General features: G+C 48.5%; 1 protein-coding gene across 2 annotated transcripts in view; it reads left to right on the plus strand.

Moving 5' to 3' along the window:
• WWP1 (WW domain containing E3 ubiquitin protein ligase 1) overlaps nucleotides 1–25,787 on the plus strand; it is an 866,202-nt gene that overhangs the window by 497,041 nt on the left and 343,374 nt on the right. For both annotated transcript variants that reach the window (XM_086965959.1, XM_086965960.1), the window contains exon 17: nucleotides 22,855–22,988. In XM_086965959.1, coding sequence (XP_086822085.1) covers nucleotides 22,855–22,988 — 134 coding nt within the window. The remainder of the gene's footprint in view (nucleotides 1–22,854; nucleotides 22,989–25,787) is intronic.

Genomic DNA, 25,787 nt, shown 5'->3' on the forward strand with positions numbered 1-25,787 from the left:
ATTGCAGAAATTTGCCGATTGCAGAAATTTGCAAGGCCGCCACTTGGAAGTCGGTTCATACCTTTGCTAAGCATTACTGTCTGGACACTGATGCCAGGGCAGATGCTCAGGTTGGACAGGCTTCGCTGCGGAATTTGTTCGCACAATAGTGGTGTTGATTTCTTTTCTCCACCGCCGCTTTAGTGTGGGGATGGGCTTGCCATTCTATTCACTAGATTATGACTATACACAGGGATCCCCTACTACAGAAGGAGTAGTTTCTGTCCTGTAACTCCAGTTCTGTAGTAGGGATATCTCTGTTATAGTCGTAAGCGCCCGCCCTCCTCCCCGGTGGAGAGATATTCATGTACGGAATGCTACAGGTCTGGCGTGTTACGCCTTCAAAAAGAACTGAAAGTAAAAGGGACCTGCAGTGCATTCTGGGATACTGTGAAGTTCTGGAAAGTTCTCTTAAAGGCGCAGTATCCTGTTTTGAGCCACATAATGGCAGCCTATGGGGCTTGTCTGTCCATGTCTTCCTTTCTATCATTCCAGAGGGTTTTTGCTAAAGGCAAGGGAAATCTGGACAGGCTTTGCTGTTTGCGGATTTTTGGTGGAATTTCTATTTGAAGTACTGGACAGTGTAGCCTGTTTTTAGGCTGCATTATATGTCTTTAAATTCTCTCTTAAGTTTCTGTGCAGTTCTGCATTTTTTCGACACTTTAAGAGATTATTTTTGATTGCTCTGGGGTCTACGCACATGGGCGGGACTATTCACTAGATTATGACTATAACAGAGATATCCCTACTACAGAACTGGAGTTACAGGACAGAAACTACTCCTTACTGTGCTCCCCTTTAGCCTTACCAGTGCCCCTCGGGTGTTCACAAAGGTAATGGTGGTGGTCGCAGCTGTCTATTACCTCCAGATAACATCGGACCTCTTGTATTTGCTAGGGTTCACTATCAACATGCCAAAGTCGCACCTGATTCCCTCTCAGAATCTCCTTTTAATCGGAGCGGTTCTGAACACAATGCAGTTTCTGGTCTATCCTCCCGAGCAGAGAGTCTGGGATATCTGAAAGAAACAGGTTAGTATTAGATTCCTTACCTTAGAATATCCCCAGGCGTCAGACTGGATCCGGAAAATTTTGCGTAGCCTTACCCCTGTGCGTCGGTAGATGTCGTCTGCAGCTCCGGTTCCGTCATTGGCGCCGGGGTGACGTCGTCGGAGTACTTAGACGCCGCCCTCGCGCGCTGTCGTCCGTTCTTTTTTCTGCGCCAGCAAGCGCAAGTCCGGAGAAAGTGGTACTCTGTAGTCAATTTTTGACTAAACTTTTTGGATCTTTTTGATCTGTTTTTCGAATCGAATGACTCAGACGGTGCCGGTAGGGATGCCCGGATCAAACCCTGCGTCGACTGCAACCGACTGATGTCGGTTACTGATCCCCATCGCCGGTGTCTGCATTGCCTGGGGCCCAACCACGATGACAAGTCGTGCCCCTACTGCCAGGCCTTGACGTCGAAGGCTGGGCGGGAGCGGTCCCGCAAGCACCTCGAACTCCGGCAGTTGGCCCGCGCCGTTAAAGGTCCCGGTCCGGAATGAGGTTGAGGGACCGGTCGCAGGGCTGGAGTCATCATAGCTCCGGGAGTCGACACCACTCCTCGAGCTCCAAGTCCTCAGGTAAGAGGCACAAGAAGTCGAAGAGGCGACATCGCTCTTCTGACTCCCCCCGACGCGGCCGGGGGTTCGGGTGACACCGCCCACGCGGCTCTGCCTGAGCCGCAGGCGTCGCGGCCTACTCCATACTCGCCAGCCCCTGGGCAGAACGTGACGCCGGAGGAGATCGAGGCCTTCCTTATGGCCATGAGGACGCTCACTTCTCAGTCGGGTACCGCGGCGCCTTCGGACCAAGCGGCCCGACTGGGTCTCCAAGCGGGCCGGGTGCTTCGGCCGTAGTGCCTTCGGGTGATTCGGCCCCGTCGCCGAGTTTGGTCCTGATGCTGCAGGGTCCCGCTGGATCCAGTTCCAGATCCGGGTCGTCGCCGGTCGACCTTACGACCTCGCCGGCCCCCAAGGTGTCGCCCCCGACGCCTACCCCGGACGACGACGTCCCTGGTCCTACCCTCGATTCGGGTCCGGGGCCACATTCGACGCCGCTATGAGATTTTTACTTCTATAACCGGGCCCTATCCTTTGACCCAGAGATGGGTAGCGAGGAGGATTGGGAGCGGTCTGAGGACCCTCTGGCACGTGAGTGCCAGCCTTATCAGGACTGGGCAGGTGAGCTAGGGGATGCCAGTGGTCTGGACATTTCGCCATACACTGGTTTTGTCTCCCCTCCTATCGTGGCTATGGAGGAGGGGGCTGCCTATAGTGTGTTGTTGACGCGGGCGGCCAAGGCCTTATCCCTTGAACTCCCCATCGCGGCCGTGAAGACTAACCTCCTCACTGAGGTCCTTAAACCGCAGGCAAGCTCCTCGGAGCCTCTGCTGCAGTTTAATGAGGCCTTATCTGACGTTCTTCTGGGCACCTGGTCCAGGCCCGCTACAGGTCCCCCTGTAGATAGGAACGTGGCCAGACGCCACCGCCCGGCTCCGGGCGACCCTTGCTTCCTGTCCACCCACCCTACCCCGAGAGCCTGGTCATACAGGTCTCTAACTCCCAGACCGCATTCCCGACGGTTCCCCCCCGATCGGGAATCCAAGAGGTACGAACAGTATGGCAAGAAGATGTTCTCCTCACTGATTTTGGGGTTGCGGTCCGTTAACCGATTCCCAAGAAGGGCAAAGGGGGCCTACGTCCTATATTGGACCTAAGGAACGTCAACGGCTTCCTCGGGAAGGAGAAATTAAAGATGCTGACTTTGGCTCAGGTCCCGGGAGACTCAATGGTAGCGTTGGACTTGAAGGACGCTTATTTTCACATCCCCGTCCTGCCGGCCCACCGGCGTTACCTGCGGTTCACGGTAGACTACGAGCACTTTCAGTTTACCGTGCTCCCCTCCGGCCATACCAGCGCCCCACGGGTGTTCACGAAAGTGATGGCGGTGGTCGCAGCTCATCTGCGCAGGTTAGGGGTTTCAGTCTTCCCCTACCTCGACGACTGGTTGTTGAAGGTGGGCTCGCCCCAGACAGTCGTCAGCCACCTCCAGACTACGGCCGTCCTCCTGCACCTGCTGGGGTTCTCCATCAATGTGCCGAAGTCACACCTGTATGCCTCTCAGAAGCTCCTCTTTATCGGAGCGGTTCTAGACTCAGCGCAGTTTCGGGTTTATCCTCCCGAACAGCGGGTTCGGGATATTCAGGCTCTGATTCTGATCTTTCAGGTGTTATCCCGATTCTCGGTCAGGTTGACGCTGCGGCTTCTGGGACTGATGGCCTCCTGCATCCTTCTGGTGCATCACGCCAGGTGGCGGATCGGGCTCTGCAGTGGGACCTGAAGTTTCAGTGCGCCCAGCATCGGGGCAACTTGTCCGACCATGTCTTGATCTCTGAGGGCACTGCAAGACATTTGCAGTAGTGGCTCACGGACTTCGATTGGGTCAGCGGCAGATCCCTCTCCCTACCCCAACCGGAGCACATAGTTGTGACAGACGCGTCTCTCCAGGGCTGGGGGGCCACATGGGAGAGGCGGAGATCAGAGGCCTCTGGTCTCCGGCGGAGTCCCGGCTCCACATCAACCTTCTGGAGATGCGGGCGATCCGGCTTGCACTGAAGGCATTCCTCCCCTCTGTCCGGGGGAGTGTAGTGCAGGTGTTCACGGACAACACCACCGCCATGTGGTACTGCAACAAACAGGGCGGGGTGGGGTCGTGGACCCTATGCCAGGAGGCTCTGCGCCTCTGGCAGTGGCTGGAACATCAGGGCGTGACCCTGGTGGTTCAACCCCTGGCAGTTTCCCTGAACGCCAGGGCGGACAAACTCAGCCGTCGGTGCATGATGGATCACGAATAGCGTCTGAACTCTGACGTGGCGCATGGCCTCTTTCAGCAGTGGGGAGAGCCTTGGTTAGATCTATTCACCACACAAGAGAACGCGCAAAGTCATCAGTTCTGCGCGTTGGAATTTCCAAGGCGGCACTCGCTTGGAGACACTTTTCGTCGCGAGTGGAGCTGTTGTCTGTTGTACGCCTTTCCGCCTATACCACTTCTGCCCAGAGTGCTGAAGATCAGACGCGACCGGGCCCAAGGTATCCTTGTGGGTCCGGACTGGGCACGATGATACTGGTATCCCGAGCTACTCAGCATGTCTGTCGATTTACCGATTCGTCTGCCTCTTCAGGAGGACCTTCTGTCGCAGCAGCAGGGGACAGCCCTCCACCTGAACCTGTCCAGTCTCCACTTACATGCGTGGAGATTGAGCGGCGGCAGTTGAGGCCATTTGACTTGCCTTCTGAAGTCTGTAATTTGATTCTGGCAGCAGGCGTCCCTCCACAAAATCGGTATACGCCTGCAGGTAGAACAAATTTGTGGCATGGTGCACGGCAAAGGCTGTGGATCCCCTTTCCGCCCCTCTTTCAGAGGTTCTCCTCTTTCTTGCCCCGCAGGGCTCTGCTCTGTGCACTATCAAGGGCTAACTCTCTGCTATTTCCGCCTTCTTAAGGCTCCCTGATCAGCCCTCTTTGTTCAAGTTCCCAGTTGTAAATAGGTTTTTGAAGGGCAACACATGTTTGCTCCTGTTCCTTTCGTGATGCCTCAGTGGGACTTGAACCTTGTTCTGACTTATCTGATGTGCGCTCCTTTCGAGCCACTTCATAACTGTCCTCTTAGTCTCCTTACTCTCAAGACTGCATTCCTGGTTGCCATCACCTCTGCCAGGAGGGTGAGTGAGCTCCATGCTCTTGCCTCTAAACCTCCTTTCTGTCCATCCGGACAAAGTTGTGTTGCGGACGTGACCCTCTTTCCTGTCCTCATAGGGCAGTCCATCACCTTGCCCACCTTCTTTCTGCCTCCGCATACCTCGAAAGAGGAGGAGAGGCTCCACCGTCTGTACCCAAAAAGTGCGCTCTCATTCGATTTGGATCGCACACGCCAGTTCCGGGTGGATGATCAACTCTTTGTTGGTTACGTGGGCGCTAAGAAAGGTCGGGCGGTGCACAAGCGGACCATCGCTCGGTGGGTCGTGTTGTACATCAAGGTATGCTACTCTTTGGCTAAAAAGGAGCCACCTGTTGGTCTGAGGGCCCATTCCTGGGTCGGGCAGTAGTAGCCGCCGTGACTCGTGGGCCTCGCTGCACACGTTTGCAGGACACTACTGCCTGGACAGCCATGTCCGGAGAGATGGCTTTTTCGGCCGTTCCTTTCTCCAGGACTTTCTGGTGTGATCCTTGGTTCGCAGGCCCACCACCGTGGTTGGTATTGCTGGGGTATCTATTCTAAGGCATGGAATCTAATACTAACCTGTTTCTTTCAGATGCACAAGTTACTTACCTTCGGTAACGATATATCTGTATACAGTAGTAGTTCCTTAACGCCTCACCCATCCTCCCCGTTTTGCAAACCGATATCTATAGTTAAGGTCATCCCCTTTTAGGGCCCTAGTTTCATGGCACCAGTGTTGATTTTTATCATGGCTCTGCGTGTCTGGCGTGGAAAAGCTATGTATAAAAACTGACTTCAGCGCGGGAGGGCGGCATCTAAGTACTCAAACAACCTCATCCCGGCGCCAACGATGATGCCGACGACTGACGCGGAGCCGCAGACGACGCCTACCGACGCGCAGGGGTACTGCTACGCAAAATTTTCTGGATACAGTCGGATGCCTGGGGATATTCTAAGGTAAGGAATCTAATACTAACTACTGTTTCTTACAGATATAGCGTTACCGAAGGTAAGTAACTTGTGCATTCGGGCTATGATTCCGATGTTCTGATGGATACATCTGCCTGTGGATTCCTCGCCTCATGATTCCTCACCTCATTAATATCCCCTGCGCCACCATTCTGCAGAAACCTTTTACTAGCTCTCCATGTCAAGAAGGTCGTCACAATGCTGTGGCTCCACACGCGGCTCCTCATGACATCACTGGAACCATAAGAGAGCCACTTCGGCTTGATGATGTCTGTTCCCTTTTTTCCGCGCTGTCAATGCTAACGTTTTTTTGGGGACTTTCTATTCTTTCTTTGGATACTTTGTAATTTGGCTTCATCTCCTTCTGTAGTTTTGCCATGTCTGCTCCGAGGAAGTCTGGTTTCTTGCCCTGTAAAGAGTGAGGGGGTCAGATGTCGATTACTGACCCCGATGAGGACTGTCTGTGGTGTTTATCATCGGAACACGACATTGAGGGCTGTCGTTGCTGTCGCAAAATGAACCCGAAGGCCTTAAAGGAGCGGGAAGCCAAGCTGTACATGGCTAAAGTAAGAAAAGAAAAAAAATCGAGTCAAAAACGTTAGAAGTCGAGGTAGTCTGCTTCACATGACTCGAAGAGGAAGCGCAAGAAGAAGAGGCATGGCTCTCTGCGCCGTTCGTCGAAGGCTGTAGCTTCGAGGTCGCCTTCTCTGGTTCCTCGACATTGCGAAAAGGACTTAGTCTCGCCTTCGCCTTCAGTTTCTCCTCAAGCGACTCCGACCCATTCTCCTTCGTACAAGGGTACCCCGGCGCAGTCACCGACGCCGAGACCTTCTCCGGCTCCGGAAGGTTACCCAAATCCGGCTGATGAGGTGGCTCCGTCAGCTCCTGCGTCCCCGCCGGTTCTGACTCCGGAGGTGCCACGCTTGGATATCGAACCAGTTCAGTATCCACAATTTCCAGGACTGGGTTCAGATACCACGCATTTTTTTAATGCGATGAATGGCATGTTTGCCAGAGCGTCATATCCTTCTGGTTTACCGTCGGGTCCCGTGGGTCCTCTGGCATTAAATTTGGGCGTGCCTCAACACTATCCTCAGGCATCCTTTGTGCCACTCATGCCGACGACGCCGTCCTGGCCGTTTCCATCTCAGAGGATGTCGACGCCGTAGGTGCAGTCCCCGACTCCATCTGGCGAACCTTCGTTTCTGCTTTGTATGGTGTGGGATGCTGCTGCGGATCCGTCTTTGGAGCTCCCGGAGCCGTCGATGCTGCGTGTGGCGCCGCCGCAGCCTAAGATGCGCTCGAGGAGAGAGGCGCAGAGGTTGTTAGAAGAGGAGCAGTACCAGGCTGAAGAAGTGGAGTAAGGTGAGCTTGATGATTCGGTGGATGTGTTTGAGGGTCTGATGTGTGAGGAAAGCAGACTAGACACCTCCCCGGAGTGGGACTTTGCTTCACAGAATGCTTCCCCCTTGCAAGAACTGGTACCGTACCACACTGTGATATGGAAGGCGGCTGAGCTCTTAGATCTGTAGCTGCCTGTGGCTGAGTATAGGTCTAATTTGCTCACAGAGGTGCTACGTTCTCCATCCTCTGTGGTTGAACCGCTCTTGCCGTTTAATGATGCCTTGACTGAGCCAGTTCTTGAGGTGTGGTGTAAGCCTCTTTCTGCTCCTGCAGTTTCAAGGTCAGTGTCGAAGGTACAGGCCTTCTCCAGGGGATCCTGCGTTCCTTTCATCCCATCCTTCGCCTGAGACTTTGGTGATGCAAGCTTCATGTTTTAAGCAGTCCTCTGGCGCCTCCCACAGGCTCCTGTTGACTGGGATTCCAAGAAGTTGGAGCAATCTACAAAGAAGGTCTACTCTTCAGCGAGTATGGCTTTGAAGTGCACCAACGCTACCTGTTTGGTCGGTAGATACATTCATGCCCTTATGGACTCCGTTAAACAGCTTATTCCAAATTGTCTGAGGAAGATCGGGGAAGTTTCATTGAAGTACTGGCAGACTCACAGGCTGCGGCTCGTCAAGTCATCCAGTCTTGCCTGGACACAGCAGATTCTTTTGCCAGGGTGATGGGTTCTTCCATCGCTACGAGAAGGCATGTGTGGCTCAGGTCCTCTAGGTTTTCTCCTTATGTGCAGGCTACCCTTCTCGATCTTCTTTTCAACGGGTCCATTCTGTTTGGAGATAAGGCTGATTCTGCTCTGCAAAAACAGTAAGGCCACAGCGAAATCCTTGGGTCTGCAGACTCAGGCATAGGGTTATGGCTATAGGAGATACTGTGGCTTTTTAAAGTCTTCTTTCGAGGTTTCCGTCAGCCACAGCAGCAGCAGCAGCAGCAGCAACAAAACCCCTTGTACAAGAGCCACAGGGGTAAAGGTAGAGGCCGCTTTCGTGGAGCGGGTCGTCAGCCTTCTTCTTCCTCCTCCACCTCCCCAACCCCCCCTGGTAATGCAGGAAAGCAGCCCTAGATCCACCATCCTGGATCATGCAGGTCCTGTAGGGGGCCGGCTTACCCATTTTCTACAAGATCGGAAATTGGTCACTACGGATCTTTGGGTTTTAGATCTGGTAGAAAATGGGTACACCCTTCCCTACCGGGAAATCCCTCCTCATTACCCCCCTTGCCAAGGGTTTTGCACAGAGGATCATTTACTTCTTCATAAGGAGGTTCTTGTCCTGTTACAAAAAGGTGCGATAGAGGTGGTTCCTGAGCAGGAAAGGGGTCAGGGATGCTACTCCCGGTATTTCCTGATTCCCAAGCAAGATGGCAGGTTACGCCCCGTCCTGGACCTCAGAGTCTTGAATCTTTTTCTCAAGCAGGAGAGATTCAATATGCTCACCCTAGCGCAGGTTCTTCAGGCGCTGCAACAAGAGGACTGAATGGTGTCCATCGACTTGCAGGATGCGTATTTTCACAACCCAATCTTGAAGTCGCACAGAAAGTATCTCCGTTCACGGTTTGTTCGCAACACTACCAGTTTGCGGGCCTCCCATTTGGTCTTACTACTGCACCTCGAGTCTTCACCAAGGTGATGGCAGTGGTGAATGCCCATCTCAGGAGGTCGGGGATCCCAGTTTTCCCCTACCTGGGCAACTGTCTGCTCAAGGCAGAGTTTCCAGAGATGGTGCGTCATCATCTGCCGGTAACAACCCAGCTGTTGTTCAAATTGGGTTTTTCGATAAATGTGCCCAAATCTCACCTGGTGCCCTCACAGCGCAACCTGTTCATAGGGGCAGTACTGGATACCACTGTGTCGAGCTTTTACACCTCCACAAAGGATTCTCTATATTCAGGAAATTATACCCTTGTTTTACAATGGAGGGGTTGTTCCAGTTCTAAAGGTCCTTCGCCTGCTTGGTCTGTTTGCTTCCTGCATTCTGTTGGCCAACCATGCGCGCTGGCACATGAGGGCCCTTCAGTGGTGCCTCCGCAGGCAGCGGTTTCAACACAACGGGGATCTCGGGGAGTCGGTCAAGATCTCTAAAGACACTGCAGCGGATCTGTATTGATGGAGCGTGGAGGGCAATCTGTCTCAAGGGAAGCCCTTCCACCTTCCTCCATCGGTGGCCACAGTGATAACGGATGCCTCCACTCTAGGGTGAAGAGCTCATCTGGGGGATCTGGAGATCAAGGGTCTTTGGTCTCCAGAGGAAAGATTGCTTCACATCAATCTTCTGGAATTGCGGGCTATACGTTTGGCACTCAAGACTTTTCTTCCCTCCCTTCGTGGTCTGTCGGTTCAGGTCCTGACGGACAAAACTGCAGCGTTGTTGTATATCAACCAGCAGGGCGGAGTAGGGTCGTACCGCCTCTGCAGAGAGGCGTTGCGGCTCTGGTCCTGGGCTCAGGACCATCGGATTTGCTTGATGGCAAATCATCTGGCCGGGGTGCTGACCGTGCGGACAGTCTGTCAACCGTTTTCTGCCAACCACAAGTGGATGCTTTATCTGGATGTAGTTCGACACATCTTCCGGACGTGGGGAACTCCTTGGGTAGACCTGTTTGCCACTCTCGAACGCGCACTGCCCGTCATTCTGCAGACTCCAGTTTCCGAAGGAGGGAGAGTTGGGGGACGCGTTTCTGTTGCATTGGAGCTCATAACTCCTTTACGCGTTTCCTCCCATACCCTTGATTCCTCAGGTTCTGAGGAAGATTTGCCAGGACCGGGCCCAAGTTATATTGATTGCCCTGGATTGGCCAAGAAGAGTGTGGTACACAGGCCTCATTCACCTCTCATCACACCCTCTGCTCCATCTCCCTCTCAGGGTAGACCTCCTCTCACAGTCGGAGGGGCAGGTTCTACACCCCCACCTCCAGAGCCTGCACCTTCATGCCTGGAGATTGAACGGGGCAACCTGAATTCTTTTTCTCTCCCGCCTAACGTGGTGGGCCTTATTTGTCTGCTTTTCAGCATTTCTTTGTTTGCCTAATCAGCTGTCTCTTTTTAAATGTCTGATTATTTTAAGGTTTATTAAGGGCCTTACTTATGTTTCCGCTCACTCCCTTTGTTATGCCCCAATGGGATTTAAATCTAGTTTTAAATTTCTTAATGGGTTCCCTATTTGAACCTTTGCATAGTTGTTCTCTGAGACTGATGTCCCTCAAAACAATCTTCTTTGTGGCTATCACCTCGGCCAGGAAGGTGAGTGAGCTTCATGCTTTTAGTTCTAAGCCTCAGTTTCTGACCATTCATTCTGAAAGGATGGTTCTCAGGACTAGGGCTGCTTTTCTGCCTACGGTGGGAACTCCCTTCCATCTATGGCAGCTCATTACCCTCCCTACTTTCTATCCCCCCCTCACCCTTCCAAGGAGGAGGAGAGGCTTCACCGCGTGGATCCTAAGAGGGCGGTTAGTTTGTATCTGGATAGAACGAAGGATTTGCGTTTGGAAGATCAGCTCTTCGTGGGCTACGTTGGACGCATGAAGGGCAAGACGGTGCACAAGCACACTCTATCCAGGTGGATCATCTTGTGCATCAAAATCTGCTACTCTCTGGCTGGTAAGGAGCCTCTTGAATGCATTAGAGCTCATTCCACCAGGGTTTAATAATCTACTTCTGCCTTGTCCAGAGGTGTTCCTATGGTGAACATCTGTAAGGCCGCAACTTGGGCCTCCCTCCACATTTTCGCGAAGCATTCCTGCTTAGATTCCGAGGTGAGTAGGGACGGTCATTTTACGCGCCCTGTTTTGCAAGACGTTTTGGTATAGAATGGTGGACACCCTCCTCCGGGGGTTGAACTGGTGTGGGATTCTATTCATGAGGTGAGGAATCCACAGGAAGATGTATCCATCAGAAGAACAAGTTTCTTACCTTCGGTAACGCTTTTTCTGGTGGCTACAGTATCTGCCTGTGGATTCCTCACTGACCCACCGCCTCCCCGTTATCCACCCTTTTATACCTTAAAAGTATTGGTTAATATTGTTGTTTCATATTGTCATTTTATATCGCCTCTGTTTATCTTTCTGTAGGCTTATAGGAAATGATGGCTTTCTTTTGCTTTCCTTTTTCACTTTACACTGTGTGTATTTGTGTGAATACTGTGTACTATGTTTGCATTGTCTCTATGGTTCGCCTCGGGGGCACGGAAAAAATGGGTGGAACTGATGTCATCACGCCGTCGTGGCTCTCTTATGGCTCCAGTGACGTCATGCGGAGCCGCGTGTGGAGCCATAGCATTGTGACAACCTCGTCGACGTGGAGAGCTAGGAAAAAGTTACCACAGAATGCTGGTGCAGGGGTTAGTCATGAGGTGAAGAATCATGAGATGAGGAATCCACAGGCAGATATTGTATCCACCAGAAAAAGCGTTGCCAAAGGTAAGTAACTTGTTCTACCAGCCTCGATCCTGGATTTCGTTGAGAATGAGCCTGATGGGCCTCATGGCCTCCTGCATCCTGCTAGTGGATCATGCCAGATGGCATATGCAGGCTTTGCAGTGGGACCTGAAGTTCCCGTGGGCACAGCATAAGAGGAATCTTTCTGATGTCTTTCAGATCTCGGAGGGGACTGCAAGTCAGTTGCAGTGGTGGCACACGAACCAGGATTGGGTCAGCGGCAGATCCCTCTCCCTTCCCCAACCAAAGTTCACAGTAGTGACAGATGTGTCACTCCAGGGATGGGGGCGGCCACATGGGGGAGACGGAGATCAGAGGCCTCTGGTCTCCAGCGGAGTCCGGGCTTCACATCAACCTCCTGGAGTTCCGGGCAATTCGTCTTGCACTGAAGGGATTCCTTCACTCTGCCAAAGAAAGAGTAGTGCAGGTGTTCACGACAACACCACCACCATGTGGTAATGCAACAAACAGGGCATGGTGGGGTCGTGGGCCCTATATCAAGAGGCTCTTCACATTTGGACGTGGATCAGGCCATGTCACTGGTGGTTCAACCCTGAACGCCAAGGCGGACGAACTCAGCCGCTGGTGCATGATGGATCACTAATGGTGTCTTCACTCAGAGGTTGGTGCAAGGTCGCTTTCAGCAGTGGGGAGAGCTTTGGTTAGATCTATTTGCCACTGAAGAGAACACGCAATGTCAGCAGTTCTGTGTGTTGGAGTTTCCAAGGCGGCACTCACTCTGTGACGCTTTTCGTCGCGAGTGGAATTGCGGCCTCCTGTACGCCTTTCCGCCTGTACCACTTCTGCCCGGAGTACTGATGAAGATCAAGCTTCACCGGGCCAGAGTCATTCTTGTGGCTCCGGAATGGGTACGAAGTGTCAGGTACCCGAAGCTCTTGAGCATGGCCATCAATCCTCCGATCAGACTGCCTCTTCGGGAGGATTTTCTGTCGCAGCAGCAGGGGGCGGTCTTCCACCTGAATCTGTCCAGTTTCCACCTCCTTGCACGGAGATTGAGCGGCAACAGTTGACAACTTTTTACCTTCCTCCCGAAGCATGTAATGTCATCTTGGCAGCCAGGCGTTCCTCCACTAAAATGGTATACACCTGTAGATAGAACAAATTTGTGGCATGGTGAACAGCAGAGGTTGTGGATCCCCTTTCTGGCCCTCTTTCAGAGGTTCTCCTCTTCATTCTTTCTTTGGCCCAGCAGGGATCTGCTCTGGGCACTCGTAAAGGCTATCTTTCAGCCATTTTGGCCTTTCTTTTCCTTCCTGATCAGCCTTATATTGTCCATAGATTTCTGAAGGGCATTCTTATCTTTTTACTCCTGCCTCTCCTTTTCGTAATGCCCCAGTGGGACTTTAATCTTGTCCTCACTTATCTTATGTGTGCTTCCTTTGAGCCACTTCATAATTGTCCTCTTCGTCTCCTTACTTTGAAGACTGCTTTCTTGCTTTCCATCACCTCTGCTCGCAGGGTGAGTGAGCTTCAAGCCTTATCTTCCAGACCTCCCTTTCTTGCTGTCCATCCGGACAAAGTGGTCCTCCGTACAAGGCCCTCTTTTCTGCCCAAAGTGGTTACCTCTTTCAAAAGCGGCCAGACCATCACATTGCCCATCTTCTTCCCGCCTCCGCACCCTGCCAAAGAGGAGGAGAGACTCCACCGTCTGGACCCACAACGTGCGCTGTCTTTCCACCTTGACCGCACCAAAGACTTCTGGGTCGACAATAAACTCTTCTTGGGCTATGTGGGCGCCAAGAAAGGTTGGGCAGTGCACAAATGTACCATCTGTCGATGGGTTGTCCTATGCATTAAGAGCTGTTATTTGGCTAAAAAGGAACCTCCAGTAGGACTGTGCGCCGACTTTACTAGGGCTACGGCTGCTACTACTGATTTGGGACCTGGAGTTCCGCTGGTTGACATCTGTCATGCAGCCATGTGGGCATCCCTGCACACATTTACTAAGCATTACTGCCATGGCAGCCAAGTCCGGAGAGACAGCTTTTTCGGACGTTATGATCTCCAGGACTTTTGGGCGTGAACTTATTTCGCTGACCCACTTCCGGGGTTCGTATTGCTGTGGTATCTATTATAAGGTAATGAATCTATAACTCCGTTTTTTTCAGATGATCAAGTTACTTACTTTCTGTAGCAATGTATATTTAAGAGGCATTAGTAGTTATAGATTTCTTACCGCCCCACCCATTCGTCCTGTTCTGCGAACTGACTTTTAAGGATAGGGACTCCCTTCCAGGGCCCTAGTTGTGTGCACCAGTGGTCAGTGTCTTGCATGGCTCTGCCCTTCTGGCGTGGAAAGTCATGTCAGAACTGACGTCAATGCGCAGGGGCGGCGTCTGAGTAAACACTGCAACGCCATCCTGTTGACCATGATACCGACGCCGCCACCTACTGACGCACAGGGGTAATGCTACGAAAAAGTTTCTCCGGATCCAGTCTGATGCCTGGGGGTAATTAACATCTTCTACCCAAGAAGATCCTGATTCCTGGGCTTTGGAATATTCCACCAAACAGTGGATGATGCCACTCCAACAGCTGCTTTCTCTTTTTCATATGCAATGTCCCCTCACTTTAACAACTATTGGGGATGATTGCCTTCTACATGCCACTCACCAGGTTATGCATGCGACCACTCTAGTGGGTCCTCTTGAAGCAATGGGCAAAAGAAGACTGAGAAGATCTAATATTTGTAAAGAGCAGGCCTCCTCACTTACTTCCATAATGGAACAGCAACATACTGTTGCTCTGCAGGTCCTTCTTGGACTACTTTCCACAAGTGACCATTACCAACAACACATCTCTTCTGAATTGGGATTCTCGTCTACACAAAATGACCACAGAAAACACTTGGACTACTCTGTACCAGCTATACCTCGCAAATAGCCTTGAACTGCTAGCCCTCAAACTCATTCAGGTCATGATAGTCCTCATGCAGATGGACAACATAACAACCATGTACTACATTCAGAAGCCAGGGGACCCACTCCACTCAGTTCTCTGCACTGGCTCATGAAATTAGGATCTGTGCAACCTGCAACACTTTTCACCTGATGGTGAAGCGTTTTCCTTGATTGGAGAACAAATGTGTGGACTTGCTCAGCATGATGAATCAACAAGACCACGTCTGGAACTTTGCCCACATGTCCATCACTTTTATTGGTGGGGAACCGCAACTTGTTCAACACTCCTTAAGGGAGGATGAGCAGGTCAGGGTTCTTTGTCTGTGCTTTTCATTCTCCCCACCCCATAATTTGTGAGGGAGATGAGGCAGTTGTCCATGATCCTCGTTATAGCTGCACCAACTTTAACAAGACATCCCTGGAATTCAGTGTACCTAAAGATATCAGTCAACCCCTGCAAGAATCACAGACAACTGAACATTGCGATCTGGTACTTGAGTTCTTAGTTTGGCTACCTCAAACTTCGCCTGTTGCACAGCTAAGTGGACGAGATTCATGAACTACTGTATCTCCAAATATTTAGATCCCTTTAAGGTTTCTATTCAAGAGATTCTGTTGTACCTCCTATACCTAAACAAGGCAGACCTTGCCTACACATCTATTTGCTTACACTTAAGATCTAAAAGAGACATTTTAGTGATAGATTCCTTACCCTAAAATATCCCCAGGCGTCAGACTGGATCCGGAAAGTTTCCGTCAGCTGTACCCCTGCGCGTCAGAAGGTGACGTGCGGCTCCTCGTCCGTCGCTGGCGTCATAGGCACCAAGATGAAGTCACGGAGACTACTTGGTCGCCAGCCATGGGTGCTGACGTCTGTTCTTTCTTTCTTCCGCACCAGTAAGCACAGATCTGGTTAGAGCACGTCCCCTAGTCACTTTTTGACTAACCTTTTGAGACTTTTGTCTTCTATTTTTGAATCTTTGACTCCTTGTGCCACGTAGGGATGCCTGGGTTTGAATCCTGCGGGGACTGTTGCTGTACGGTGTTGGTGGCCGACCCCCATGGCGTCTGTCTCTACTATCTAGAGCGCAACTATGACTCCCGGTCCTGTTCCGACTGTCTGGCCATGGCTCTGAAGGCCTTACGGTAGTGGTCCCGTAAGTTGCTGGAAGCCCGGGAGTCACCTCTGCGCCGTTCGAGGTCCAGGGATCGATCGAGGGACCGTCCGCAGAGCCTTCATCATCGCTCCTTGGGGTCGAAGTCTTCACACTCTGAATCGGGTAAGAGATGTCATAAGAAGAAGCCAAAGAAGCGTTTACGCTCTCTGAAGTCCCCCCGTCGGTCTCCAGACGTGGACAAGGGGGCCGGGGGTACCACGCCCACGGCTACTTTGGAGCCTGAGCGTCTCGCGGCCTACCCCCTTATCCCGGTCCGTCGGCGACTCCTGCCCAGGTGCAAGATTTTCTTGCTGCCATGGCACGTTCCTGGAGCTGTTCCCCTTTTTAGGTCGAGCAGACCTACCCTCAATGCGTGAGCATTGAAGGTGTCTGCTTCAGACCTATTGTGGCCCGTATTTAGGAATGTGGACAGCTACCAGACGCGCGCTTTGACGAGGTCAGATTTCACCTCGGGAGCGAGCGTCTGATAGCTGCGCATGCGCGGTGCAAAGCCCTTGCTCACACACAGACACAGGCAGCCCCCACCCCTCTGCATGCACACACACACACACACACACACACAGGCGCGCGCATGCACACGCAGGCATACGGCACACATACAGGCACACATACAGGTGCACTATCCCCTACCTCGCATTCTCTCTCAATCACACACAGTCACGCATGCGCACACACATTCCCTCGCGCACACACGCACACGCGCGCACACACTCCCCCCCCCCCCTTCCCTCCCCTCCCCTCCCCCACAGGCATACACACAGGCACGCACGGACTTCGCTTCAGCCCTGGGCCCCACTCACCAACTGCGCTCTTCCGGCGGGGCTCCTCGCGGCGCGTCTCTTCATGTAAATCGGGGATCCCTCAGGTCGGAGGAGCCCCGCAACAGGCGCCACACTCCTCCTTCTCCCCGGCCCCCTCCTGGGGACCCGGGCTACCTCGGACGGCAGGGCGCTCCATGCGCCGGCAGCTCGCGGACCTCGGGAGGCGGGACTTCCGGTCGGCCGCGAGCGGATTGGCCGGACGGCCAAGAGCTTCCGGGTCGCCGCGGGCTACGCGGCGGCGCCTGCCTCCCAAGGGATTTTTTACACCCCTTAGTGCTTGCTGCCACCATAGTTGATGGGAATTGTTTTATTTTTCTGATCACTCCAAGACCTATTACACTGTAGGATTTCTGTCTGTTATTAAACTGTACATTTTAGCATGCTATCATTGTGTTGGGATTCCTGACAATTAGCACAGGTACACTGGACAGCTTTTTGAAGTTGTATTCCTTACAGTGGGATTTTCCAGGTTCCCTAATTTGCACACTTTACATTTGTTTTAATTTGTAATGTACCGCATTGTGCAAATCCTCAATAAAAAAATAAAAAAATTATGGGTATCTGCGGGAGCAGGAATTTTAAGAGATACTTGAGGAGAGATGCATGGTTTCCAGCCAATAATCGTGCTGTAGCTGACTTTTATGTTTTATTTTCTCATCAGTTGTATTACCTTGAACAAATAGAGCATATTAACGCTTGCGTACTCTGCTTTTAATAGTCAGACTTGCCAGCTCAGAGCTAAATACATTGCCTTTTCTTTGGAAGGCTATCTTTTACTTTTCTACATCCGATGTGCAACTCAAAAATTTAAATCCATGCTTCTCTGTACCAGTGCTTTTTAGAGCACGAGTGAATTGACTAGCGTTGTAAAATGTGAGGCAATGCGGTTAAACTAAAAGCAGTTGGGCTACAAAAGGTGACTAATGTGTAGGTACTAATAAAGAGCGATAGAGGGAGTATAAAGTTACCATCATAGCATGCAGTTCCCGTTTTGGTAGCACCAGCCTCTCCAGTAACATCAAAGGGAATAACAAGGCAGAGGCAACCTCCACACATCTGCTGGAAAGCTTACTGCCAGCAACTAGCACATAGTTCCCATTCCTCCTCTTCAATCTTCCACTGCAGTTAGGGAAGTTTCACATACAGTCTTTCAAACTGTAGAGAACTGTGTGTCTCGATGTACTCTGACAACCTGCTCCTTTTCATAAAGGAGCCCCACCACACCCTCACGAGATTAATCGAGCTACTTGATATCTACAGTGTGGCCTCAGGCCCTAGGCTCAACTGGTCCAAATTTGCTCTAGTACCCATCTGTGGAGAGGTGTCACGCGACTGGGTAGACCCATGCCTCAAGATGGCCAGTGACCGTGTTTTGTTATCTGCGTGTGTCGGTCGCCTTAACCCAACCCTGATACTCGGACCTCAACTTACACCCCCTGGTGGCCTGAACGCGGCATGATATGTCTTAGTGGTCCAGGCTACTGCTGTCCTTAGCAGGTAGGGGGCCCTTTTCAAGATGGTGGCTTTCCCCCTCCTCTTTTTATATGTACTACAGCACTATCCACACTCGATACCGCCCTCGTTCTTTGCAGAATTACTGTCACATAATACCACCTTCCTCTGGGCTGGGTAAACCCCACAGTGTTTTTTGCAAAATGCCATTGCTCCCATTAAGAAGCATTAATGGACTATTTGCTTATATTTCTGGGCTAGCAGTTTGTTAACATAGATGATTGATTCTGGGCAAACATGAGTGCCTTCGCCCAAAAAAGCTTTGCCCCATCCCCCATCTGTCGCTATAGCCACCCCAGCTGTTTAGCTTTTTCCACAGTCCTTCATTTTGGCTTGAGTTGTTCCCATTGTTTGGGTTGCTGCTGTTAAGCTTCTCCCACTGTTGATTAATTGTGGTGGACTGTTGCCTTATTTGTTTTTTTTGGTGAGGGGGGCTCAGCTGCACAACCATTCAACAACAACTGGTTCAAATATGTTCTCTCAATGTTTCAAGCTTTATTACAAATGTCACAAAAATATGTTAATATTTCACTTCTGTTATTGGATTTTCGTCACAATAAAATACACTGAACATAATCTTCACAAAAGTTATTTACAAAAGTTTAAGGTATTGCCATTAAAAATTACAATAACTTTTAAGTATTGATTATAAAAAAAAAAATAAAAGCCATTGTTCTTTGTAATATCAATACATCAAAGTCACGTAAATACAAAACATGTTGCATTACAAATGCTATAGGTGTCACATTTGCAAAAGATATAACTATTGGCATTGTAAATGACAAAGCTATTAATTTTGCTATTTTCAAAACCAACACATAAATAAAAAATGTGTCATTTACAATACCAATAGCTCAAACTTTCCTAATGCGAGACCTATTGCATTGCAAATGCTTGTTATATTTCCCTGTCCCTCCCCCACAGCCGCATCCTGTTTCACTGCCAGTGGAGGAAGGGATGACTAGGAGTGGTCTGAGGACCCTCTGGCACGGCAGTGCCGGTCGGAATAGGAATGGGTGGATGAGTTGGAGGATGCTGGTGGCCTTGACCTCTCCTCTGACCCTGGTTTTCTTCCGCCTCCTTCTGTGGCTATGTAGGAGGGAGCCACATAAACTGTGGTTCTCCGTAGAGCAGCCGAGGCTCTTGACCATGACCTGCCTACGGTGACCCACAAAACTAATCTCCTCACTGACGTACTTCAGCTGGCAGCAAACTCCATGGAGCCCGTTCTACCCTTCAATGAGGCGTTGACTGACGTACTGATGGGCACCTGCTCTAGACCAACCACTGGGGTTCCTGTGTGGCTGTTCTAGAGCACACAGTTTAGAAGCACTTTACTTCTGCTAGATCATAACCCCTTAGCTGATATCTGCAAAGCTGCCACTTGGTTAACACCATACAAATTCACCAACCACTATTGTATGGGTATTCTAGCCAGTCAATTGTCTTTTCTTGGCCAAGCTGTCTTAAGAATGTTGTTTCAAAGATCTGAATCACTTTCTCAGTAGCCATAGCTTTAAAGAGAACTGCTTTAATGTCTTTGCAGAGCATGTCTATCTACAGCCACGCTTGAGGCAAACAGAAAATATTATACTGTAACCATCGGTTAGGAGCATTTAGTGGCTATAACAGTAGAGTTCAGGTCCACGAATCCAGGGGAAGCACCTCTTCCTTGGAGGCAAGTTAGCATCTGAATTTTTAACGCATACTTGGACAGACTTAATTTTCTTCAGTTTGTTTTTCTGCCTTGTGAGATCCCATACAGAGCTGTGGGAGCACTCTGCTTCCGCTCACAGCTGTGATGAAAGTATTGTCACTTTGGGTAAAGTAATTACCTTTTAACAACCTTGTATCAAGCTGATGATGCAAGGTGTAGGCATTCATTTAGCTTTTGGTGCATAAGCCAAAGAATGTGGGCACTATTGGTTCAAGGTATTTTTTTTTAATTTGCTTTATAGGAATGACGTAAAGTGGGTACCCCAGTGTGTCTTGATACAATATAGTTGTCATCTCAATATGTTGATAAAGGATTTGAGATTCATGTGAATGGACATTGTTCTTAATTCCTTTAAGAGCTAAAAATAAAGCAGACAAATTTGTTTTAAAATCAATATCAGTGAATGTGTTCAAACTCAAGAATCGGAATAGTTGGTATGTTTTTTATCATCTTCTATGTGTTTAGAACAGCAGCATCTTTATTTGTCAATGTTTTGCTGCCTTGTACAAAAACACTGTAACAAGAAGGCTTGCGTTTGATCTTCAACATTTAGTCTTCTAAGCGGCTGGTGACATTTCATCCAGCTGTTCCATATAGCATTCTCAGATTGCTGAACTTGGATTTAAATAGTTATTTCACATTCATACCTTTGCATTAACATGCCCAATATTCTCAAGTGGGAAACAACATAGTATTACTCTATTTTGCAACATCCTATCCTTCATCCTGTGAATGCACTTTCAGGGTACATTTACTGGTTCCTGGGCTTTCCTTCCCATACATATTTATCTTGTATTTCCTGGACAACTTCACCTCCTTGCTTGGGGTAATAACCGGCAGTGCCTAAAACAAGTAGAGTAGATGCAATGGCAAATTTATCCTGACAAGGTTAATTCTGTCTAGCAAGTTTACGGTCATCTGCAGTTCCATAGATCACCTGTAATTTCCTCTTGTAATCTTGGCCAGTGAGCCCCCAGATTTATGTGTAACAAATCTGTTAGGTAAATCCCCAAGCAACTCAGGCCTAATAAATTAATTCAGGACTTTGGATTCAGTAGAGCTTACCTCGTACCCAGATGTTGTTCCATTATTGACTAATCAATTCATTAAGAACACAAGGTCTTTCTCTTTCACCTAACGTTAAAAAAGTATTAAGAACCCTCCCCCGAATAGGGTCCAACTATATTTGATTTCGGTCAAATTATCTGCTCTGAAATTGTTTGCCATTGAGAAGAGTGGAGAAAGTGGATCCCTGGTGCTTCCTACTGTTGAGGGTGACGATGTTGAATCTACCATCAGTGAACAGGATAGTTGCCGTTGGTCTCTTTTAATTAACTCCATTTCCCGTAACCCATTATCAGCTCTTCCTGTTGCTTTTCTCAATAAATGTATTGGCCAGAACGTTATCTGCATTTTTCCTTTTGTCATAAAATGTTTTCCTAAGTGAAAGCAATTCTGTGTAATGCAAAAAAAATCTAGATGGCATCTTAGCAGTAAGTCCAATGGATGAGATTTACACCTGGAGACACTGAAAGAGTGTGCTTAGTATCCAGAGGACTGCACATTACTCAGGCCAACCATCTGTTGTCCATCGCAAAATTCTGTATTGTTGTCTCACAGAACAGATGTTTTTTCTTGACTACAAAACCAGAATGAGTATGTTTTTCCAGATTCAGTGGTCCAAGCTCATGATCAGCATGTTGGGCATGATTCAAATTGACCTTAAGCTTTAACTGTAGCTTTGAAAGAATTTTCAGTTTTAGTTCCAGATGCGTGATCCAGTTTAACAAGCTGTGACCCAGTCATTATTGGTCACAGATTTCTGTTTTGTGCTGGCATCATTCCCTTTTTGCCTGCATCATCATCTTGAACCTGGAGTTCAGCTTTCCTCATCAAATTTGTCAACCGCTTTTCGACATATTGAATTTTTTGGGTGCAGTTACACATGCCTCACCCTAAAAGATCAGGATTTAATCAGTGTAGAGACTGTGATGGGCAGATGTCCTTGATGGATCCACACAAATCTGCTTATTAGCTATGGTGTCTAGGGTCGGACCACGATACTGAGGCCAGCTTTTCTTGTCAAAGCATTCCCCTCAAGGCGTTGAAGAAAGCGAGACCAAGGTGTTCATGTCCTGGGCTCAGGATGACCATCATGGAAGATGAAAAGACAAAGGTCGTAGACCACACAGTCGCCACCTTTGTTGAAGTCCTTGAAGCGCAATCCCTAAAAAAGGGATGCCCGAGTCCATGGAATATAAGATCCACAGAGGGTCTGACACATGCAACTACATGGATCCCGTGAGATTCCAGACATGCGAACCCCGACAGCTCTGACTTAGAGGCCCCAACCCTGTCAGCCTTGCCTGGAGTTCCCTGCTCAAGGAACAGATCCAGCTCTTTTATCTAAGCTTTTCTAATCTAAACTATCTAAATCTTTTATCTATGTTTGGTGTATTTTGGCATGGCATGGCATGGACCCCTCGGAGCACCTGGTAATTCCCATGGTTCCAATAGTATATGCCTTCGAAGCCCTCCTGACCCTCCATCATATGACTTCATGTGCTCCTTTCTTATCTTTGCTAGCTCTTTGCTGCAGAGAACCTTACTATATAAATCATGCAGTAACTATTCCCCTTTTGTTTGCATAACCAGATCCTTCATTTCATAAACATTGTAGTTGAAAAGAGTGCAGATGTTATCTACTGACTAATCTAGGTTTGCATCATGCAAATTACCAATAGATGAATTCAAACAGAGGTCAATTTGTTCATACAGTACAGGTATTTTGATTTATTGACAGTTATGCATTATTTGTGATGTTGTAGAGTTTCACAATTCCTCGATGGCTTTGCACATTTCTATGAATATACAGCTGAAGCCCTACAAGTGTTAAATTATCGTCTTAATGCAATGGTCCGGGCCTTTGAAGTATGTAGCAAACTTAAACAGAGTTAGTGAATGCTCTTTTCTTAACCCATTCCAGTGAATAGATTTCAGTGACAACCATGCATAATTCATCAAAATATCCATTGCTTTACTCTAAATACTATTTCCTGCATACTTTTAGATGAACTGAATTGTTTTTTTTCTTTACAGGCCTTGTTTCATGGAAAATTTATTGACACTGGTTTTTCACTGCCATTCTACAAACGCATGCTAAGCAAGAAACTTACCATAAAAGATCTGGAATCCATTGATCCTGAATTTTATAACTCCCTTATCTGGATCAGGTTTGTTAAATCTGTTTAATTTAAAATATATTTGTAGTTCTTAACAAATATTAAAACAATACAGGTTATTTTTTCTAGTATTCTGGTTTACTTCTGATAGCTTTACCAGCTTTGCAGCCTTTTTTTATCTCCACCCTGTCTGATGCATAACATTTACGAGAACACAAAAATCTCTTGGTAGGCTCAGCAAGTATGATGAAATAATTACTTCATCTCCAACTATTCATTCATTTTCATAAAATGCTTTAATGAAAAATCTTGTGTTTTAAATTAATATTTGTATGTGCCAAATTAGCTGAATTAATTTGAAGAATTTCATTTGTATTTATTTAGAAAAAAATTGCTTACAAATGTAAAACGGTTTGAGATTGAATTTGATTGGTGGTTCATGAAACTGATAATTTTAAGATGGAAAATCTAATTGAAAGGATTTCAAGACAGACAGCAGCTTAATTTAGCTGGAAAATACTGTATCTTTAACATCAAACAGCACTTCTATTTTTGTTTGATAATCACCTGCACATGTAGTTGCGCTTTTTTTCCCTTGCTCCTGAAACACTGGGCTCTTCCCACTCAGATGCTTATGATAGGAAGCCTTCTTCAGTGTTCATTCTTCTTCTTTTCACCTGACATTTTTCATAGGCAATTGTTTGAGTGAAAATTAAGTCCAGTTAAGTATTTTATTTCTATACTTTTACTTAACAACGGGTAAAGGCGTCCTTACTCTTTGTAAGATAAGTGTTCTGTATAGAATGCTATAAGGAATTGGGCTGTTGGTTGACTGGAGTCTGAGCCCCTGTTTAAGCAGCAACGACAATCCTAGTCCAGTTAAGAGGCAGATAAACCCTAAATTCACCTGTGCTCACCCTCTGGTATCTTGGCACGGAGCAGTCAGGCTTAACATAAAAGGCTGTTTGTAAAGTATTTGTACAACACTTCAAACATTGAAAAGACCACACAAAATGATTCCACATCAGTTTATAAAAATAGCTCTGGTTTTGATAAATACATGATGACCAAAATTACAAACATACAATAAGTAGAACTTAAGATATTGATTTTTTTTTAAGTTTATAGTGACAAAAAGCTTTTGGAGATATCTGGTCGCAGCAGCCCAAGACAGTCACAAGTTCATGTCGGCCATGATGGATTGCAGGACGGCTACAGGGACCAAGCTAGGCCCGCTGAACAAAATACACAAAATCAAGGTTGCGTGGATCTGCTTCAAAGATGCGTCGTGCAGCAGAGGCAATGTGTTGAGGTGTGGTGAGGATGCAGTGCAAGATTCTGTTGCATGGATGTCTAGGATCCTGTAGATGGGGCTTGCGATGCCAAGTCTGGTGTCGAAGATGCTAGGCTTCGATGAGCACTGAAGCGGTAATGTGGAGCTTTGTCAGCATTGTCGGGGCTGCAATTGAAAAGTGTCGCGCAGCGGTGGTTCCGAAGGTGATAGGTTGGTCCCAAGAGGCAGGAGGCACTGACGATGAGTATTTTGCGACAACTTCAATCCACGAGCAGCAACGATGCTTTGGTACTGCTCAGAGATGCGTTGTTCAGTAGAAAAGATGTGTTGGTTTCACTGGCAAGCACCTTAGGTCCACTACCAAGGGTCCAGGACTGTGGTGGCACCACTTTGCAGGGTAGACTCACAGATGGCAGAGTCCAGGTGCAGGGGTTGAAAGCCTGTGTTATGACCATGAGGTATCAGATAAGGAATCCAGCCAGCTAGCCCATGGAGTTACTCTAGGTTCTGGGATCAAGTGATGCAGGACCAGTCATTTTCACCCAGGAAGAGGGCAGCAGATCAGCAAAGCAGGATTCCAGCAGGGTGTGCCAGTCCAGCAGAGGCCCAGAAGCATACTGAAGCGGTGGTGTCTGAGGTCCAGTACTATTACCCAGTGGTGCCTTTGAAGTGGGGGAAACTTCAAAGACATGCCTTTGAAGAGCACAGATATCCTCCCTTCCTGCCTTGGCTCCAGACTCACTGCAGGGGGGTATGCAGCCCTTTGTGTGTGGACAGGACACAGCCTATTCATGTCTAAGTGAGGCTGTGCCTAGCCCCTCCTTCCCATCCTGCCAGAGAAGGCCCATTGAAACACACCATTGTGTGTGGCTGTCTAGGAGGAATACACAAAGGTCAGCTGCAAACTACAACCATTCGTGTGATCATAGACAAGCTACAGGCATCGAAATGCTTAAGCAGGAAAAGGCTAACTTTCTAAAAGTGGAATTTTCAGAACTGCAATTTAAAATCTGCCTTTACCATGAGTCTGGAATTTTAATTGTGAATCCAGAGACACCAGACTTGGAGGGTGTTTCTCTTCCCAATTAGAAATTACACGTATCAAATGTAATAAGAAAATCCCAATGTTAACCTATGGGAGAGGTAGGCCATGCAGTAATTAGAAACAAATTTGTGGGTTTTTCAATACCAGGACATATAAAACTTCAATGTACATGCCTTGCCTTTTAAATACATTGCACCCTGCCCTCTGGATTGTCCAGAGCCTAACTTACGAGTGATTTATATATATAAAAGGGTAAGGTTTGGGTTTAGCAAAAGGTTTATTTTTCCAGGTCAACACAGCAGTGGCAATAAAACTGCTTGAATATTGTGACTGCTAGCACAACATTTATTATATATCTTCCCAATTAGAAATTACACATATCAAATGTAATAAGAAAATCCCAATGTTAACCTATGGGAGAGGTAGGCCATGCTGTAATGAGAAACACATTTGTGGGTTTTTCAATACCAGGACATATAAAACTTTAATGTACATGCCTTGCCTTTTAAAT

Source organism: Lissotriton vulgaris, chromosome 4_1, assembly GCF_964263255.1.
Source record: "Lissotriton vulgaris chromosome 4_1, aLisVul1.2, whole genome shotgun sequence".
NCBI classification, from domain to species: Eukaryota; Metazoa; Chordata; class Amphibia; order Caudata; family Salamandridae; genus Lissotriton; species Lissotriton vulgaris.